This window comes from Mustelus asterias, chromosome 17 (genome assembly GCF_964213995.1).
Source record: "Mustelus asterias chromosome 17, sMusAst1.hap1.1, whole genome shotgun sequence".
Taxonomy (NCBI): Eukaryota; Metazoa; Chordata; class Chondrichthyes; order Carcharhiniformes; family Triakidae; genus Mustelus; species Mustelus asterias.
In genome coordinates, this window is record NC_135817.1 from 79,630,786 (window position 1) to 79,652,506 (window position 21,721).

General features: G+C 44.4%; 1 protein-coding gene across 3 annotated transcripts in view; it reads right to left on the reverse strand.

Moving 5' to 3' along the window:
- Window positions 1–1,856: 1,856 nt before the first annotated feature.
- Window positions 1,857–21,721, reverse strand: part of gabpa (GA binding protein transcription factor subunit alpha) — a 46,786-nt gene continuing 26,921 nt past the window's right edge. The window contains exons 5-11 of one of the 3 annotated variants that reach the window (XM_078233022.1): window positions 20,771–20,855; window positions 18,329–18,580; window positions 12,779–12,973; window positions 10,310–10,366; window positions 8,114–8,254; window positions 5,985–6,177; window positions 1,857–2,463 (exon numbers count right to left, since the gene is read on the reverse strand). In XM_078233022.1, the coding sequence (XP_078089148.1) occupies window positions 2,232–2,463; window positions 5,985–6,177; window positions 8,114–8,254; window positions 10,310–10,366; window positions 12,779–12,973; window positions 18,329–18,580; window positions 20,771–20,855 (1,155 nt within the window). In that variant the 3' untranslated portion in view covers window positions 1,857–2,231. The remainder of the gene's footprint in view (window positions 2,464–5,984; window positions 6,178–8,113; window positions 8,255–10,309; window positions 10,367–12,778; window positions 12,974–18,328; window positions 18,581–20,770; window positions 20,856–21,721) is intronic. The other 2 variants (XM_078233024.1, XM_078233023.1) reach the window with 2 other exon arrangements.

Below are 21,721 nucleotides of genomic sequence, written 5' to 3' on the forward strand. Positions count from 1 at the left end.
ATGCACATGGACAGCAGTGTGCACTATCTGCAAGTTGCACTGCAGGAACTCACCAAGGCTCCTCAGGCAGCATCGTTCAAACCCACAATCTCTACCATCTAGAAGGACCAAGTTAGCAGACACATGGGAACACCAGCACCAGGAAATTCCGCTCCAAGTCATCATCCTGACTTGGAATGATAGCATGTTTCTTTGTTGGCGCTGGGCATGGTGGCACAGTGTTAGCACTGCTGCCTCACAGATATCCACTCCATCTGACGAAGGAGCTGTGCTCCGAAAGCTTATGGTATTTGCTACCAAATAAACCTGTTGGACTTTAACCTGGTGTTGTGAGACTTCTTACTGCCTCACAATGCCAGGGACCCGGGTTTGATTCCTGGCTTAGGTCACTGTCTGTGTGGAGTTTGCATGTTCTTCCCGTGTCTGCGTGGGTTTCCTCCTGTAGTCTGAAAGACGTGCTAGTTAGGTGCATTGGCTATGCTAAATTCTCCCTCCGTGTACTCAAACAGGTGCCGGGGTGTGGCGACTAGGGGATTTTCACAGCAACTTCATTGCTGTGTTAATGCAAGTCTACTGGTGACTAATAAACAAACTTTTAAAATCCTGGAAACCCCTCCCTAACAGCACTGTGGGTGTGTCTACACCTCAGGGACTGCAGCGTTTCAAGAAGGCAGCTCACCACCACCTCAAGGGCAATAAATGCTGGCCCAGCCAGAAGCACCCACATCCCTGAAATGAATTTCTAAAAAGTTGACTATTCCATTCTGTAACATCTCACAAAGAAGGAAAAGCTTCTGAAATGATTCCCGTCTACAATAGGGCACATTAATTAATGGTGTTACACGGCCAACGTCAGGTGTCTCATCGAGCTGAATTGCAAACTGCTGACATTGGTGAAATGTTTCGGGCAATTGTCATTTCACATCTCGAAGGTTTGATACTTCATTAAAAAGTGGAATGACCTTCAATGTTTGTGCTGTTTCTTCACTCACCATCACTTTGCCCATTTAGACGGCAGCTGGAAGAATAATTTCCTCTCCAATTGTAGGAGCTCTGATGCTTTTGCTTAAGGAGGATGCTTTCAGGGCCATTCCAGAACAGTCATCATATTTGTCATTTGCGTTTTCTGATAATGATATTCTTCACTGTTTCCAATAAATCTCTGGATTATTCTTTGCACTCTGGATGCACTGGGGTGAGGTGTCCTTAGAAACCAATTCTTTAACCAGGTCATATTTTTCCTACATGAAATTAAGTTGTTTCCATCTGAAGTTTGGATTTTCCGCAGCGCAGTCAGGGGCCTTTTTTGTTTATTTGTTCATGGGATGTGGGTGTTGCTGGCAAGGCTACCACTTGTTGTCCATCCCTAATGGTCCAGAACTGAATGGCTCACTCGTCACATGTTGGCCAGACCAGGTAAGGATGACAGATTTCCTTCCCTAAAGGGCATTAGTGAACTAGATGGGTTTTAGTCCATAAGACATGACAATGGTAGTCATTACACTTCTAACTTCAGATTTTTTTTCTTAAACTGAATTCAAATTTCAAAATCTGCCACAGTGGGATTCGAACCCAGGTCACCCTGGGTCTCTGGATTTGTAGTCCAGTGATAATATCACAATGCCACTGCCTCCCTTGCCCAAGTCATGTCCTCCAGTCTTGCAGTGGGGGTTGAACCTACAATCTTCTGACCCAATGAGAAATAGGGAAAAGAAGAGAGAATATTTACTCAAAGTTCTTCAAAACCAAAATTTGATACCTGCCTTCAGGTGATTGAGAAAACATTCAATTGGCAAGGATAGGGGTGACCTTTCAGAATACCCAATAATAGCATTTATAACTGCATGGACATTAATCACACCTGGAGAATGGAGTATACCTTTTTTATTCAAAATTCACATAAGGGTAAAAATATCTGCAAAAATAACTCAAAAAATTTGATAGAATAAGGTGAAGCAGGTACACTTTTTTTTAATATACCATGAAGTCTGCTGCTAATGCTTGCTCCATTCTGACACTGCTGACGCAGTGCACATAGACAGTGGGACAGAGAGTCCCTGCCTCGGCCTCCCTCTGAGGCAGCTCATTACGTTTACACTGTACAGTCCCAGAAGCTGAAGGAGGAAGAAGCCACTCGACCCAACCGGGATACCAGAGGACAGGCGCCGTTCAAAGTTGGGGGAGAAGAGCAGCTCGCAACACGCCAAGCTTCAGCCCTCAGGCGGGGTTCTTCAACTGTCTTTCTCACTCTGCAGGGAGGCCGCAGCCAGCGTTACTGTGGTCACCGACTGTCCCCCCATACCGTGAATTTGCATCTTGGCCAGTTTCTTCTGCTCGCACTCTGTGACCAAGCGGTTGAGTTCTGCTGCGCTGTAGCCAATCAACGTCTTCAAGTCACACACAAACTTGTAGACGAACCTCTTCCCTTGGACCTTGCATATCATGTCTCCATCATAATAGTATCTGGACAAGAAAGAGGACCAGAAATTAAACAGTGCAGAAAAACGAAACTATCTGCTCAGCCCTTTCTCCCTTCGACCACCTACAAGCTTTACAAACCAAAGCCTGAAATCAACTGCTGGCTATTTCTCTCTTTTATCGTCAGCTTGCTTCTGAACCATCGCCTTTGCATGTCGTTTCTTGAGATAGAAGAAACCCAATGCATTACTTCCTGGGCAAAGCAATCACCAAATTGCCACCACTGCCGCTATGAATTGATTGTCAAGGGAACACAAAGAGTTCGCAAAGGGATATGGATGGGTTAAATGAGTGGGCAAAAAATCTGGCAGATGGAATATAATGTGGGAACACATGAACTTGAAGAATAGAATCCCTACAGTACAGAAGGCGGCCATTCGGTCTACTGAGTCTGCACCGACTCTCCAATAGAGCATCTGACCCAGACACTTTCCCCATAACCCCATGTATTTACCCCGCTAATCTCCCTAACCTACACATTGGGGAGAACATGCAAACTCCACACAGATAGTCAACCAAGGCCGGAATGGAACGTGCGTCCCTGGAGCTGTGAGGCAGCAGTGCTAACCACTGTGCCACCCGTGAAGAATAGTAAAGTAGTATATTATTTAAATGGAGAGATATTGCCGAACTCTACAGTAAAGAGGGATCTGGGTGCCCTGATACATGAATCATAAAAAGTTAGTATGCAGATACAGCAAGTGATTAGGAAGGCAAATGGAATGTTTATGTTTAATGCAAGGGGAATTGAGTATAAAGTACAGAAGCGTGCCCACTGCTGTCTAGGGCCTTGGTGAGACTGCATGCAGAGTATTGTCTATAGTTTAGGTCTCCTTATTTAAAGGATATAATTGCATTAGGAGGAGTTTAGAGGAGGTTCATTCAACTGATTCCTGGGATGAAGGGGTTAGTTTATGAGGAAACAGTAAGCAGGTTGGACCTTTACCCATTAGACTTTTGAAGAATGAGGTGATATTATTGAAACATTGAACATTCTGAATGGCCTGCTTCTATTTTTTTAGCTTTATGAGTTTCGGAACAGCTGGGAGATTAGAACAGGGGTGATAACTGTCTTAAATCAGACCACACAACATTAAGCCCCGAGTCTCTCTTTTATCATCACTCCCCTCTTTCTCTGGATAGGGAGAATGACTTGGTGGGTGACCAAGTGGCGGTGTTAGTGTTCTAAACCAAAGTTGCAGGCCTTGGGTAAGCAAGGGTTTGACTGTTGATTCAGTGAGTCAGATTATGTGCGACAGGAAGACTGTGGTGACCTGGGAGTGGGCCGATGAGCTGAAAGGCACTGTTCATTGGAACCGCTGGCACTCGGTGTCACAGGCACACCTCTTCTTCCTGAAAACGTACACTCCAGGCAAGCTCATCGGAGACTTGATGACTTTTCCCCATCCTCTGACCTGAAATTACAATCCCTTCCCCTCTACTTCCATCTCACCACCCACCCTTTGCTCTCTGTTCATTCCAAAGAGATCCCTGACCCTCCCACCCTTCATATGTAAAAACATGCTTTTCATGTAGCTCAGTGGGGCAAAAAGTTTGGATATAATCTTAGCTGAGATTTTTGATTTGATTTATTGTCACATGTATTGGGATACAGTGAAAAGTATTGTTTCTTGCGATGAGATGAGGATTTCTATCAACCCCTTTCCTCTCCGTGTAGAGTTACACCGTCTAACGTTAACAAATTTGGGGGGGAAGAAAACGGGAAATGGGATATAGAAAGCAGAAACTTCCATATATAAGCTTCTGGGTCATTCTAGATTCCCTCTTTGACATGGTGCCAGAAATTCACACAAACTTCCACCACGAAACCATGAAAACTTGCTACATCAGACAGCCATTATCTTCTAAACGTAGGCAATGTTATTTACAGGAATTAGACTTGTAGCCCAGAAGAGGTCACGGCTGCAGTAGGCAGCTGAATGTGCTCCAATCCAATAAGGTGGGATGAAGGATACGTTGTAAGCATGACAAAAGAATTTAAAAAACCATTTTCTGTTGGTAGGAAGTATGTATGCTGGAAATGATCTTTTCATCTCAGATTCAATTCCTTACTTGTCCACTGACTCGGAAACCTGCTCGTCTGACAGCCGAAGAGTAACTGCAACCTCTTAAAACCTACTTAATGAATCAAGCTGCATATTTATAAACTAGAACTCACTGGAGCATTAAAGGTTACGATTGAATACCAGATGGAAGAACACGAGACTATATTCAAGCAAAAACTGGAGACAGCAAACAGCACAGAAAGTGCTGCAGAAAAAGGTAATTGTAGAACATAACATAAATCAGTCAGTATAGGACAAAAGGGTCATGTGCAAAATGGCATATTTCACTTAATGCTCTTAGTATAAAAGATTGTCGTGGATCAGACAACTGTACAGCACACTGCATTAATTAACAGTTGGAAGCTATAACTGGAGGAGGCAGATGAGTAGAGTGGTGTTTGTTATTTGTTTTCTATCTGGTGAAGCAGGAGCAAATACCAATGGGCATGATCAAGATTTAAAAGGCAAAAGGAGGCTACGAGTTTCAGGAATAAACCAACCAGTGGGGATAAGGAGACGGTAAGCTAGCCTGCACATGAGAGAGCGAGCCAGCCCGCCCGTGAGGGAGCGAGCAAGGCCGCACGCAAGACAGCCCACCTGTGAGGGAGCGAGCCCGCACGCGAGAGAGTGAGCCAGTCTCCCCGCCCCTCCCCCCCCCCGTGAGGGAGCGTGCAAGGCCGCACGTGAGGGAATGAGTAAGCCAGCTCACGTACGAGGGAGTGAGTGATACACGTGTGAGGGAGCCTTTGATGGCAAAGCAACTTCAGCTGTATTCCCGGTCTAGGTTGGGGGTGCTGTTATCAGTTGTTATAACTGACCTCAGCACACTTTCCTGTGGTGGGACCGGGCGGTGGGGGACAGTGGGTGGGATGAAGAAGAGAAAAATAAAGATGGCAACTTTCCTATTCCAAATCTAATAATCACCGATGTATTAAAAACAAAGTTTTGGAGAAACTCCACAAGTCTGGCAGCATCTGTGGAGAGAGAAACATGTTTTGCCTCCTATGTGACCCCTCTTCGGAAGAGGTCATATTGGACTTGAAACATTTAGTATGTTTCCCTCTTCACAGATGCTGACAAACTTTCTGATTTTATTTCAGATTTCCAGCATCCGTAGATGTAAAGTCTGTGTGTGTGGGTCCACTTGCCCGGATATCAGCCAAGGACAGGATTATGCTCCGCTATAAAGCCTACCATGACCTGATAGCTTGCTGTCATTAACTGTTTAGGGTCAAATGCAAAGGAGTAACACTCAAGACAGGCACTGGATGACGATGGTAAAACAAGTCAGCAGAGAGAAGAAAATGTACATTTAATACATGACAATGGCATCTCAAGTCAATAGTACGCTGCGCCATACAGCTGTTAAGCCATCTGGAAACACACAATCCCATTGGGCAGAATGGCCTGCAATAACTAGATTAGGGGTGAAGAATTTACCTGAGTGCCCGGCTCAGTTTCTCATAGTTCATGGTGGGCTTGTTTTTGCGTTGACCCCACTTCTGGGCTACCAACTCTGGCTGGTTCAGCTTGAACTCCCCTTCGTCCCCAACCCATGAAATGCAGTCTCGTGCATCCTTGTCTGTCAGAAGCTCCAGGAGGAACTGCCAGAGCTGGATCTGCCCATTGTTACCTAAAGGCGAACACAGCAAACAACTCATTATCACACACATTTCTGCATTACTATATACAGAGTATCATCTTAGCATTTTTAGATGTATATCTATTAGCTCTTCAAACATGGGCAGCACGGTGGCACAGTGGTTAGCTCTGCTGCCTCTCAGTGCCAGGGACCCAGGTTCAACGCTGGCCTCCAGTGACTGTGTGGAGTTTGTACATTCTCCCCGTGTCTGCGTGCTCTTGACTCCTCCGACAGTCCAAGATGTGCAGGTTAGGTGGATTGCCCATGCTAAGTTGCCCCTTGGTGTCCCAAGATGTGTAGGTTAGATGATTAGCCATGGTAAGTGTGGGGGTTTACGGGAATAGGGTGGGAAGATGGGCGTGGGTAATATGTTCTTTTAAAAGAAGGACCGAATGGTCTCCTCTGCACTGTAGGGATTCTGTGATTCTATGGACAATTAACATCCAGAGGGCACTAAGAGCCAACTGTGTAATGTGGATTTGAGCTACACGTACTTCAAATTCCCTTCAGGATTTTAATCAAGCGGCTTTGTGTGGACATTTCTTTGGTGCTTGCCTGCCAATTGCCAAATTTGTTGATTTTAATTTCCTAAATTGCTGTAGGAGTTGAACTCGTTATCGCTGGGCTGTTCGCCAAATGGGTGTTTACTTCATTCATTTACAAAATGTGGGAGTTATGGGTTAGGCCAGCATTTATTGCCCATCCTAATTATCCTTGAGGAGGGGGTGCTAAGCTGCAGCCTTGAACTGCTGCAGTCTGTATGGACTCAGTATTGTACATCCAGTGCTGTCAAGGAGCGAATTCCAGAATGATGACTTCCCCTCAGTGTCTTTAAGTTAATATAGACTGTGAGGAGTGGAGGCCCAGTACCAATCCATTAGTTACTGCCTGAAAACTTTCATCCCACTTATCTCTACTCGCTATTTCCTGTCTGTTAACCCGTTCTCCATCATGCTGATGTATTACCTCAACTCCACAGCCCTCACCTTGTCTATCAACCTTTGTGGGGCACAGGAGGCAGCCATTCTGCCCATCATGCTTTTCTGGGCTCCAAATATTTTATAGGATACAGAAAAGTACACCTTGCATTAATATGGCATCTTCAACATAGAAAACGTCCAGGAAGTTTTACAGAAGGAGAGGGGAAATTGAATGGCATAAAGGGACAGATGCAAAAAGCCACAGTATAAAAGGTAGGAAAAGTGTACAAGAGTCTATTCAAAAAGATGAACCCCAAGAATATATTTAAAGATTAAGACTGAAGTGAGGAGGATAAGGTGTTGAGGCATCTGAAGGTTCTGCCATCAATTGGAGAGGGGGAGTGCGTTCGATGAACAAAAGACCAGAGGTTGAAGATCAGTGGATTCAGTAGGAGATGGGGAACAGTTGCCTAAAGGCTCTGCCATTAAAAGTGTGGCAATGAAATAGTGACAGGAGCAAATGCACAAAGCCCGGAGTTGGAGGTGCCAATTTAAGACTGAGACGAAGAAGAATCTCTTTCCTCAGGGCGTTGAGTGCCTTTGGGACTCCTTGCCACAGAGCTTTGGGGGCAGAGTCCTTGTGCATGTACATTTAAGGCGGAGGTAGGTTTTTGATCAGTAATGGAGTCAAAGGTTACGGGGAAAGGACAGAAAAGTGGATGTGAGGAATGTCGGATCAGCCATGATCCTGTTGAACGGTGGAGCAGGCTTGAGGGGCCGAATGGCCTACTCCTGTTCCTATTTCCTATGGAGCACCAGTAGATTCAGGCAGGAAAGAAAAGAGAAACTTTTGCAAATTGAGTCATGAGCCAGCTGAATGGCGGCGAAGCACGTACGAGGGGCTGAACAGACGACTATTGCTACGATTAACACTGTAGTATCCTGATATTGCTCTAGGATCATCACTTTATCATCAAAACCCATTCGCTGCAATAATATCTCCTTACCCGTTCTATTCCCAGGTGAGCTTCTGTCTTCCCCAGAGATCCTTGGAGCACGTGGGACTTTGGCAGACTTGGGTGTTCCAGTGAAGACTTTGATGGTGGTGGGAGCTGATGACTGCACAGTTGCAGGAATTATTTGGACAGCTGAAAAGAAAGCATCAGGTTTAAATGAGCTGCAGCAGGCAGATGGTGCACAGAGCCTCACTTCTACTGTTCCTGGCAATGTTCAGCTCACAAAATGAAATCTATAATTTACAGAACAATGTTTGTTCACTACATGAACAATTGATAAAGATGCTTAAATTCCAATAGCTCTTTCCCTTTCAGCAGCGCTCTGTTAAAATCAACAATGTCTGTCACACTTGTAAAGAATGAAAAAGTGTTCCTGTGACCTGCAGCTAAAGATTTACAAGCACCTTCCAATCATTTTTTTCACTAAAGAGCAATCAAAGCCTGACTGACCTCAGGATTTAATTACTTACAGAAAGTAGACTAGACGTTAAAGGCATAGGACACATTAAACACAGGTTCACTCTAACAGAATAATGTATTGTATGCTATACAGTAAAACACTTCTTTTATAAACTGTATATCACACTCCGAGTATTGCTGCAAGGTATTTTTGCCTTTCAGTTCAGATGCTCTGTATTGGTGTTTATTTCCTCTCCTCCCTCAACTCATCCCAACAACATACCTTTTTAATCCTTTTTGACTTGCACACTTTCATCCAGCTTCCACTTAAATGGCACACTTTGCTACCCCATGCAACATACAGCACAGAAACAGGCCATTTAGCCCAGCTGGTCCATGCTGGTGCCTTTCAGCATCTTTCTTCATTTCACTGTTAGCATAATGCTCTATTTCCTTCCATCTCGTGCTGATCTTGCTTCCCCTTAAATACATCTATATTATTCACCTCAACTGCTCCCCGTGGTATCAAGTTATGCATTCTCACCATGCTCTGTGTAAAGAAATGTCTTCTGAATTCCCCAAGTGATTTCTTGGTGGCTATCTTATTCTGATGGGCACTAGTTCTGCTCTTCATCACAAATGTAAATACTCTCCGTAGCTAATGGATTTACTTGACTTATACTAGAACATTCGTTTAACTTTTTAAAACGCAAAATTTAAGACTAGGCTGCAATTTATCAAAAGAAAAATAGCACTACTCAAGTGTCCATTACTCATTGTAAAAGGTTCACTTGGAAGCATCCCACAAGGGGAGGATCCCGGCGCTTTGAAACTTGCTGACTGCAACAATATGCAAAAGCAACAACAGCTTGAATCCAGGCCAGGCGGATGGGATGAAAGTCTCCTCCCGTGAAACTAGTCTCAACTCCTTTTCAGTGGATATAAATAACCATCGCAAGGGATCACTGAGGCACGACATCCCGACCATTTCCACCTATATACCACAGCTGCAACTGGGTTCAAATACCTTGCTTCAGCAATAACCCAAGCCTAGATTTCTGGCTTTCACGAGAAACGGAAAGGACAAATTTAACGTGTTCCTCACAAACACCAGAAATACCATAATCGTGTGCAACACAAATTAGACTCTTGTCACCACATACACGCTGGGCTAAACAATGGTTAGCACTGCTGCCTCACAGCACCAGGGACCCGGGTTTGACTCCGGCCTTGAGTGACTGTGTAGAGTTTGTATGTCCCCGTGTCTGGTTTCCTCCCACAGTCCAAAGATGGACAGGTTAGGTTGATTGGCCATGCTAAATTGATCCTTCATGTCCCAAGATATATAGGTTAGGGGGATTAGCAGAGCAAATAGGTGGGGTTATGGGGATAGGGCCCAGGTAAGAGTCAGTGCAGACTCGATGGGCTGAATGGTCATCTTCTGCACTGTAGGGATTCTATGAAATGCATAATGTATCAAACGTACCCAAAATACCTCACAAATCCGACTACAATAAAAACACAATACAGACTTAAAACTGTGAACCAGATATGAACAAATCACCTGCTCATCAAAAACATAGCAAATTTAAAAGCTTCTTGAAGAGAGGCATTTATGCGGCTGATAGTAGCTGAAAGATTGTGAAAATCAATACAGAACCATTGTAAAACATGGCTGTGCACTGGCCAAATGAGCAGGGGAAAGGGGGCTAAACAGGAGTTACAACAACAGATACACATATATTCTCTTCCTCATGCGGAAGGCTGTACTTAGAGTTAAGTACTCACGTTGGTCAATGGTAACGGTTGCTATTTCACCGGTGTGCTCTTGGCTCGCTAACACGTCTGTAAGGCAGGAACAGGCTTCATTCATTCATTCATTCACCAAAGCATTTGAATCCTATTCTATAGAAACATCTGCCAAAGTATTTCACTATACCTCATATACAGAGTTTATGTTATGGATACAAGATTTTATTCAATCAATCTAAGTGTTAGCCTCAATCATAGCTCTGTGCTGAAAAGATGCTCAGCAGGGATGACCGAGATGCTGGAATTAGGCTCCATAACCCCAGTGGGCAGGGTTGGTGCTAGAGGGCAGCAGGGATTTTGGAGGTGAAGAACCAGTCAGGGCCACTGCAGAGGGAGATGCACGTTTTTTGGGGCACTCGCATCTGTTTGACAGGTGTCCCAAACCCGTGATCTTCACCACCAAGACGGACGAGGACAGCAGGCATCTTGGAACACCATCGCTTCAAGGACCCCTTTAAGTCACAGTACCTGAGTTGGACAAACATCACTGTTCTTTCATTGTCGTTGGCTCAAACTCCTGGAGCTGTCTAACTAGTCATGAGTATGGGAGGAACTTCACCATACTGACTGCAGTGGCTCATCACAACCTTCTCAAGGGCAATTAGGGATGGATATAAATGTTGACCTTGCCAGCCACAACCAATCTGCAAGGGTGAATTCAAAACCTATATATAGTGCATGCATGTCTGGCAGGACTGGGATTAGCAGTGATGCTATCCACACACAATGGTCAGGCTACAAAATGCAGTTCGGGGTTTTGGTAGGGAGAACACCAAAATCCAAGCATATAAGTGTGTGTGGCTACTGAGCTGGGACAGGCTTTGTTGCAACACCTGGATATATCATGGCCTCTCTTCTTGCCACGATCAGGAAACTATAGGCCAGCTAGCCTAACATCCATCACAGGGAAAATGTTAGAAGCCAATATTAAAGTTGTTATAGCAGAGCACTTGGGAAAAATTCAAGGCAATCAGGCAGTGTCAACGTGGTTTTGTGCAAGGGAAATCATGTTTAACCAATGTAGTGGAGTTCTTTGAAGGCTCACATGTGCTGTGGATAAAGGGGAACCGGTGGATGTAATGTACTTAGCTTTCCAGGAGGCAAAGATTGGCTAGCTAACAGGAAACAGAGTTGGCATAAATTGGTCTTTTTCTGGATGGCAGGATGTGACAAGTGGTGTGCCACAGGGATCAGTGTTGGAGCCTCAACATTTTACAATTCATATAAAAACTTGGATGAAAGGACTGAGGTATGGTTGCTAAATTTGCTGATGATACAAAGACAGATAGGGAAGAAAATTGTGAAGGGGACCTAAGAGGCCAAAAGGGACATAGATAGGTTTAGTAAGTGGGCAAAAATCTGGCAATTGGAGTATTTAAGTGGGCAAATGTGAAACTATCCACTTTGGCAGCAAGTATAAAAAAAGCTTATTGTCTAAATGGTGAGAGACTACGGAGCGGAGATGCAGAGGGATCTGCTGTCCTCATGCATGAATCACAATAGGCTAGTGTAGCAAGTAATTAGGAAAGCTAATAGAATGTTACTTATTGTGAAGGGAATTGATTACAAAAGATCCTGAGGTGTCTTGACAGAGTGGATGTGGGAGAATCTAGAACTAGGGACACTGTTTAAAAAGAAGGGGTTGTTCATTTGAGACAGAGGTGAAAAAAATCCTTTTCCTCTCAGAGGGTCACCAAGTCTATGGAACTCTCTTCCTCAAAGGGCAGTGGAAGCAGGGACTTTCAGGTAGAGTTGATTAACAAGGGGGTGAAAGGTTAGGGCGGCGTGGTGGTTAGCACTGCTGCCTCACAGCGCCAGAGACCTGGGTTCGATTCCCGGCTTGGGTCACTGTCTGTGCGGAGTTTGCACATTCTCCCCGTGTCTGCGTGGGTTTCCCCCGGGTGCTCCGGTTTCCTCGCACAGTCTGAAAGACGTGCTGGTTAGGTGCACTGACCTGAACAGGTGCCGGAGTGTGGCGACTAGGGGAATTTCACAGTAACTTCATTGCAGTATTTTTAAATCGGGAGAAGGCAGGAAGGTGGGTCTGAAGTTATACTAAGATCGGCGGAGCAGGCTTGTGGGGCTGGGTGGCCTACTCCTGCCCTTAATTTGTCTGTTTGTATGCGAGAGAGGGGAAAAACCAATGATTGAAAACTAATTGTTGGACAGTGGGCAACAGAGCAAGGAAAAAAAAAACAGGACAAAACAGACAGTGAACAAAATTCCAAACATAATGGAAACAAACTGGAGACAAAAGTAGAGATAAACCATGTTTGTGGCTAAAAGGACAGATTTAGCTAACTTGGGGTCTGTGTCAGTTTTATTACGAGTGACACAATGTCACTCTCTTTCAAAACAAGTTCAATGATCAAAATTCTAATCTTCAGTCATCTGGCAAACACATTCATTACACTTTAGATTTATTTGTTACACAGATTTACTCACACTTCCTCAGCAATTCCAAATGGCTCCACAGAATTTCTCCTTTTGGTACTCTCTGCAGGAATTCATCCTGGCTGAGGGCACACAGGTCCTTTCCCAGAATGTTCAGATCCTTCACATCCACATCAATCATGGCAAACTCCTTCATTACCCACACTGCCCAATGCAATACCTGGTCCACTGACCACTGAATTGGATCTAGAGCAAAAAAGGAGACACACAACCAGGTGAAATGCATGCAAAGGATGTAAATTCTCAGAATATTCTATTTAAAGGAGGAGTTATTTCATACATAACTTTTGCAACTGTCTCACAGCTCAGAGAATAGCCAATAATGGCAGGAACTGTGGAGACATCGTGAGTGTAATTGTTGAAAGCTTTGTTAGCGAGAGAGGGAGGAGAAAGGCAGGGCAGAACAGAGCAGAGCAGAGCTCAAGTGAAGCGCTATATACAGTGGGAAGCGAAAAAAAAAAACTTCTTAAATCAACTACATAGAAATATCGATTTCAAAGAGCAAAGGCTTTCCCATGAGTGGGAAAGTTTTTGATGAAATCAAAAGGAAGGCTATAGCAGTAACACCAGATATATTCCACATTAAAAAGTCAGACTGTCAGAAGTGATCTTTGCCTAAAACTGAAGATAGATTCACGAAGGATTTCCCTCCCACACAAGTGATCTCCTGCCTCCAACTTCAGAATTAATTCACCACTATGCGTGGTCAGTAATCCTTCCGCAATAACACAGAGTGGAATTTAATCCATACAACTGGGATCTCAACCACTGGTGGGAGCTGACAGTTACGCACTCACCAGAGGCCTTGGATCGACAAGGGTCTCCTGGCCAAAAATGAGCAAGGACAAGATGGGCGTTGTGGGGCCAGGGAGGGTGAGAAGAAAAGGCAGGGACACAGCTCTCAACAGGGACCCCACTTTTCAATATTGTGTCCCTCAATCACAGTGCCTTTGACCGAAGTCCCACACCCTGCCTTAAGGACCAGGTTAGGGTCATTATGTGGGCATTAAGGAGCTCAACAAGATGTGGAGACTGCACATGAATCTTCTCACGCTGGACTCAATTGGGGCAGAGGTAGAAAGATGACGGCCCCTCCCTCACCTCCTTACTCGCAGCAGGGGAGGGCATTAACTTCTACCCTGTTGGGGCATCCACACCATATGAACTGCAGCAGTTCAAGGTGGCTTACTACTACCATCTAAAGGACAGTCAGGGATGGGCACTAAATGCTGGTCTTGGTAGTGATGTTCACATCCCCAGAAGGAATAAAAATAATATAAGTAAATCTAACAGCATTTTGAATTTTTGTGACTTTTTAGCCAACAGATGGAGTACCTGCTGGAAAGCAATGATGTGGAGATGCCGGCGTTGGACTGGGGTAATAATAGCAAATTGGATTATTATCCAAATGGAAAGAAATTACAACATGCTACTGTGCAAAGGGACCTGGGGGTCGTTGTGCATGAGACGCAAAAACCCAGTCTGCAGGTGCAACAGGTGATCAAGGCGGCAAATGGGATGTTGGCTTATATCGCAAGGGGGATAGAATATAAAAGCAGAGATGTCTTGCATCTGTACAGGGCATTGGTGAGGCCGCAGCTGGAATACTGCGTGCAGTATTGGTCCCCTTATTTGCGGAAGGATATATTGGCCTTGGAGGGAGTGCAGAGAAGGTTCACCAGGTTGATACCAGAGATGAGGGGTGTTGATTATGAGGAGAGACTGAGCAGATTGGGTTTGTATTCGTTGGAATTTAGAAGACTGAGGGGGGATCTTATAGCGACCTATAAGATAATGAAGGGGCTGGATAGGGTAGAGATGGAGAGATTCTTTCCACTTAGAAAGGAAACTAGAACTAGAGGGCACAGCCTCAAAATAAAGGGGGGTCAGTTTAGGACAGAGTTGAGGAGGAACTTCTTCTCTCAGAGGGTGGTGAATCTCTGGAATTCTCTGCCCACTGAAGTGGTGGAGGCTACCTCGTTGAATATGTTTAAATCACGGATAGATGGATTCCTGATCGGTAAGGGAATTAGGGGGTATAGGGATCAGGCGGGTAAGTGGAACTGATCCACTTCAGATCAGCCATGATCTTATTGAATGGCGGGGCAGGCTCGAGGGGCTAGATGGCCTACTCCTGCTCCTATTTCTTATGTTCTTAAACACAGTAAGAAGTTTAACAACACCAAGTTAAAGTCCAACAGGTTTATTTGGTAGCAAAAGCCACACAAGCTTTCGGAGCCCCAAGAAGTCCAACGCCAGCATCTCCACATCATGACTACCATCGACACCGCAAACTGCTGGCTCCAAGTGGAGAGGATCTAGAAGGGGCTTGGGGCTCCGAAAGCTTGTGTGGCTTTTGCTACCAAATAAACCTGTTGGACTTTAACTTGGTGTTGTTAAACTTCTTACTGGAAAGCAAGACAGCAAGTCATTTAGCAAGTTTTTATTTATTTATTCATTTTATGGGATGTGGGCATCGCTGGCTGGGCCAGCATTTATTGCCCAGTCATAACTGCCTCCAGTTCAAAGGGCATTTATTGTCAACCACATTGATGCAAATCTGGAGTCATAAGTAGGCCAGACCAGGTAAAGATGGTAGATTTCCTTCTCTAAAGGGCATTTGTGAACCAGATGGTTTACAATGGTTTTATGGTCATCATTAGACCTTTAATTGCAATTTTTTATTGAATTCAAATTTCACCATCTGCCGTGGTGGGATTTGAACCCGGGTCCCCAGAGCAGTGCCCCGAGTCTCTGGATTACTAGTCCAATGACAATACCATTACGTCACTGCCTCCCCCTAAACTCTGAGTGAGAACTTTGTATTCTGGCCTGGACTGTTATCATCTTGTGACTTTATCTCTGAGTCTTAACAACATTTGGATAAAAAATATATGCATGGTCAGAGACTGGAAACAAAACTGGCTAAATTTCCATCATTACAGACCAGGCGCAGGCACTGTTACACTTGGAGAGGTAGGTCATGTTATAGAGGTCTAGGACATGCAACCGATGCTGATGAGTCACTGTGAGAATAAATTATTGAAACCTCCTACAGGGCTTTTAGAAAGAGAAGTGGACCAAAACAAGCATTTTCCAAATTGATGGTTTGGCTTGAATCCCCTGCCAAGTGGTTGACTCACTAACACCCAGGGAGCCAACACCAGCAGTCATTTCATACCACACTCAACTGGTCATTATGTGTGCGCCTCGGCTCAGAGTGTTAAGAGGCCATTTGACTAGGAGAGACTGCACAGCAGAGCTTGATCATATCCTCAAATGCACTTTCAGTGGCAGTAGCTTGCTTGTGAGTGAAAGCGAGACCCGTGCACATTTTCTGGTCCGAGTCTGGGACAATGAGAGCAAAGGAAGCATTTCAACCCTGTTTAATGGCTAGCCAGCTCTGTAAACAACACTTGGGGGGTGTGCAGAAAAGATTTCGACACTAATGCACTCGGCTGGAGTTCCAGGATATGGATTAATGCTGCATTTCCCACTAGGCTGTGAGTTCCTGACCTCAACCCGGATGTTGTGATACAGTTGGAAGTGAAAGATGGGTGTTTTCCCACAGAAGGCTAAAATTGGGAGTCAGTTTGTTTCATTGTCCGTTAGTCACCACTTGGGGCAGTGGCAAGAGAACAGATTTCTAACCAATTCCCTTGGCTAAGGAAACGCCATGAATTTAGCAAGAGGAAGAAACGAGGAAAGAAAGAGAAATCTACAAAAAAAAATTATAACGGTGATCATAAATGACTAACTATCAGCTGACATATGAATTGCCTCTTGTAAAATGTTTGTCGCCAGTTAGTAATCAAGATTTTACTACATTAAAGGCGGCATTTAAATACAAGTTGTTGCTGCTCTGGTATTTTATTCAAAGTTTCTAAATATTGCCAAGAACATGTCAAAGTGAAAAACAGTGTCTGTTAGTTGTAAGGTTCTGCTCTAAAGGACTATGAATAGGTTCAGGCCTGCTTCACAGCATGAAACTACCTCCGAATTATCAGTTTTATTCAGCAAACCCCTGCACATCTGATATTGGAAATAGAACATTGCTAAACTAATATATTAGGAGGAGGTTTTCACACCATGGGAACAATGCTCACATTATAAGGGTAAAGGCAGCTCTATTTTTTTGGTTTATTTTTAGATGCTGGTGCTGTGGACTAGGCCACCATATGTTGTCCATCCCCAATTGCCTTCAAGAAGCTGGAAATGGGGAGCTGCCTCATTGAATCACTGTGGCGTAGGAACACTCACAGTACTGTTAGGGAGGGAGTTCAAGGACTTTGACCCAGCGATAGTGAAGGAACGACAATGTAGTTCCAAGTTAGGATGATATGTGGCTTGGAGAGGAATTTACAGGTTCTGGATGCCCCATGCACCTGCTGTCCTGTCCGTCTAGGTTGCAGATTTGGACGGTGCTGTTGAAGGAGGCTTGGTAAGTTGCTGCAGTGCATACTGATGTCACGGTGCCTCGTGAGTGAAGGTTTAAAATGGTGAAATGGGTGTTGGTCAAATGGACTGTTTTGCCCTGAATGGTGTTGAGCTTCTTGATTGTCATTGGAACCTCACTCATCCAGGCAAGTGAAGAGCATGCCATCACACTCCTGACTTGTGCCTTGTAGATGGTGGACAGGCTTTGGGGAGATGAATTACTCGTCACAGAATTCCCAGTCTCTGATCTGCTCTTTTAGCCATTGTATTTGTATGGCTGGTCCAGTTCAGTTTCTGGATGTTGACAGTGGGGGATTAAGTGACGGTAGAGCCATGGATGTAAAGAGGATATGGTTAGATTTTCTCTTGTTGGGAGATGGTCATTGTCTGGGACTTGTGTGGTGTGAAAGTTATTTGTACATCGTAGCATATAAGTTGACCTTTGAAGCTTTAAAATCTTTCCAAAAACAGGGATCAACTAACATGCAGAGTATAAAATGTGAACCGCCAATGTAGATGCAGGAGGGCGCATTTCTATTTGCAGATCACCATGCACGATTTCCTCTGTGCGCACACTTCTTAAAACTCCCATGTATCACTTCGGAAACAGGCCTGTATCATATGCATCAACACACAAGGCAAGTATAACCCTAAATATGGATCCCCCAGCTGAAAAATTGAGGCCAACTCCCAACATGAATATAGACCTAAACTTCCATTTATTTACTCAAAAAAACGAGGTCCTTTTATATGCTGGGTCTACCTCAACATCACAATATGCGGTATCCGATTTGGAATGCTCGAATCAGACACTGAATCCTCAAAACAGAAAGATTTCCATCCCCAGCAATTGACATCTCTCCGCTTGATCCAGCAGGACATGAGAAAAAAAATTAACACATCTCAAGAATAATGGAGTAGTTGAGATGATAGCATTGATGGGAAGCTGGAGAAGTATTGAGGGAGAAATAGAAGGATAGGTTAATAGGGTGAACTGAAGTACGGTGGAAGAAGACCCATGTGCAACATAATTACTGGATAAATCAAACAGACCGAGAGTCCTGTTTCTGTTCCATGTAACCAGAAGTAAAGTCAGTTCCGTACCATATGGTATTCCAAGATGCTCCTGCTCTTTCCGATAACCCTCGAGGGCTGCAGCCCATCGCGTCACTTGCTCAGACGTCTCATCTGGCATTGCTGTCAGTTGCTTTGTGCCATCCAACGTTATCACCTGTGCTTCCTCCACAAGCTGGGCCTCAGCACCTGCCTGATGTGCTGCATCTGGGTCAATTACGACTTCAACCGTTTCAACTGGCTTAACAATCTCGAGGATGTTCAACTTTGGTTCCACTCCTGCTAAAAATAACAACGCTTAAACAAACGTAATCGCGGAAGACACACATTCCTCCCCAGCAACGAGATAGTCAAACAAACAACAGCCAAGCTACAGGACGATATTTATCAATTTGCAGAATGAACATGTAACTGGGGACAAATTTTAACCCAGAAAAGTCTGTGGCGATGCAGTTTAGCAGGAAGAATAAGTAGCTTCTGTACTCTTTGGAAAATAAGAATCTAAATGGGATAAGGGAGGAAGTTATACAAGACATTAGTACGGCCACACTTGGAGTACTGTGTACAGTTCTGGTCACCCTATTATACAAAGGATATTACTAAACTAGAAAGAGTGCAGAAATGATTTACTAGGATGCTGCTGGGACTGGGTGGTTTGAGTTATGAGAGGCAGGATAGACTGGGATTTTTTCCCCTGGAGCATAGGAAGCTTAGGGATGATCTTATAGAGGTCTATAAAATAATGAGGGGCATAGATCAGCTAGTCAACATCTTTTCCCAAAGGTAGCGGAATCTAAAACTAGAGGGCATAGGTTTATGGTGAGAGGGAAGAGATACAAAAGGGTCCAGAGGGGTAATTTTTCCCACACAGAGAGTGGTGAGTGTCTGGAACAAGCTGCCAGAGGTAGTAGTAGAGGTGGGTACAATTTTGTCTTTTAAAAAGCATTTAGACAGTTACATGGATAAGTTGGCATGGATAGAGGGATATGGGCCAAATGCGGGCAATTGGGACTAGCCTTGTGGTTAAAAAAGGGCGGCATGTACAAGTTGGCCCAAAGGGCCTGTTACCATTCTGTAAATCTCTATCTATGAAAGAAATCTGGGAGCATAGAAGGACAAATCATTAAAGATAGTGACATGAGTTAATAAGGTCATAAAAATAACAAAGACTAGGGAATCATTTCTAGAGCGGTGGATTAGACTTGTAAAGAACCTCAGTTAGAACTCACTTTGAATGGTCTAACAGTTCTAGTTTTTATATTAAACAAATGATAGAGAAGGACTGGAGAAAGCGCAAGAAAGATTGACAAGGTTGATACCAGTCCCGAGTGGTTTCATATACATTAGGAAAGGCTGAATAATTGGGGCCTCTTTTCCCCTTAAGACAGATGGGTGATCTGATAAGAGGTGTTCAGAATTATGAAAGGGTTTGATAAGCATAAAGGAATATGATATAATGATAGGCTTAGAAGAAGAAGATTGGCAGGAGGCTCTTATTAACCAGTGGGGCTGAATGGCCTGTTTCCATTCTGTATATTCTATATCAGAGAACAGTAAATCATAGAATCCCTACAGTGCAGAAGGAGGACATTCGGCCCATTGAGTTTACATCAACAACAATCCCACCCAGGCCCTATCCCCACATATTTACCCCACTAATCCCTCTAACCTATCACATCTTGGAACACTAAGGGTTAATTTAGCATGTCCAATCAACCTAACCAGCACGCCTTTCGGACTGTGGGAGGAAACCGGAGCACCCGGAGGAAACGCACGCAGACACAGGGAGAATGTGCAGACTTTGCACAGATAATGACCCAAGTCGGGAATTGAACCCGGGTCCTTGGCGCTGTGAGGCAGCAGTGCTAACCACTGTGCCGCTTTATCCCAGGAAAGCACCGAGCTCAGTTTCCTATCTAGGCCAAACTAACTGATCTTATCCAGGGCTCCTGTCGGAGAGTTGCTATTGTTTCAGTGCTCCTGGGCTAAGCAGTGGGAGACTAAACAAATGGTGATTGTAAAACACATTTATAGCCTACAGGGAAAAGTCTGGAAAGCTGCTTTTACATCTGTTGTTAGTGCCGTCATGTTTTTTTTTGGGTCTTACTGGCGACCAGCCTTGGCAAACCCAGCAAGTTTAACTTGGGGCTGTCACCAGCAGTGGCACCAGTGTCCTATTTATACAGGATTATAGGCAGGTTAGGATGCAATTCTGATCACGCTCCTCATACAGGTCCAGTAATGCTCCTGACAGCTGGAGGGAGGTGGGTGATGAGGAGGCAGAGAGCAAAGAACTAAAAGAAGAAGAAAAAATAATAATCTGGGAACATGCCAATAAATTTCTGATTAGGCTTCCTTCAATCAGTCTGGTTAGGTCATGCTTCCTGAATAGGAAAAATATGTCTGTTCTTAGGCCTTGAACACAGCACGTAATGCAAGGTCAAGCTGTTCTAAGATTTAGACCAAACTTACCTTGTCTGGAAATGACTTCCACACTGAGTTGAACAGAGCCATCAGTTTTTACTCCTTGGTCAAATAGACTGCGGTTAGGATCCAGCTATAACAGACGATAGACAAAGCAAGAAACGTTATTAGATTCAAAGGCCATTCCAAATCCAATTCATTAGATATGATTCTACGGCAGAAGGGAAAGCTGATAGTTATAGAAATCATAGAAACCCTACAGTGCAGAAGGAGGCCATTCGGCCCATCGAGTCTGCACCGACCACAATCCCACCCAGGCCCTACCCCCACATATTTACCCGCTAATCCCTCTAACCTACGCATCTCAGGGGCAATTTTAACCTGGCCAATCAACCTAACCCGCACATCTTTGGACTGTGGGAGGAAACCGGAGCACCCGGAGGAAACCCACGCAAACACGAGGAGAATGTGCAAACTCCACACAGACAGTGACCCAAGCCGGGAATCGAACTCGGGACCCTGGAGCTGTGAAGCAGCAGTGCTAACCACTGTGCTACCGTGCCGCCCCGGTATACAAGTTGATGTTGGCAATAAACTGAGGCAGAGAACTACTATCCACAGTGCAAATCAATTGTTGGTGGTGTGTTCTCTGCTGGAAAAGGGACAATAAACTTCTTAAAACAAATATTCACACATAAAACAAGTTGCTGTTACCTTTTCTCCTACCTCCACCCAGCAACAGACAAGTTTAATGAAGAATTCTTACTTTAATAATTGGAAGCATTCAAGTTTATAGCAGTGATGGAGACCATTTTGCCCATTGTGCAAACACTAGCTTTTTGGTGAAGCAATTCCATGTTAACCTCTCTACCCTGCTCTCTCCCCATAACCCTCTGCTGTTTCGAACATTTATTCATTTTTCCCTTAAAAGATGGAATGGTGTATTCATAGATCGTGTTATAGGATCATAGAATCCCTACAGTGCAGAAGGAGGCCATT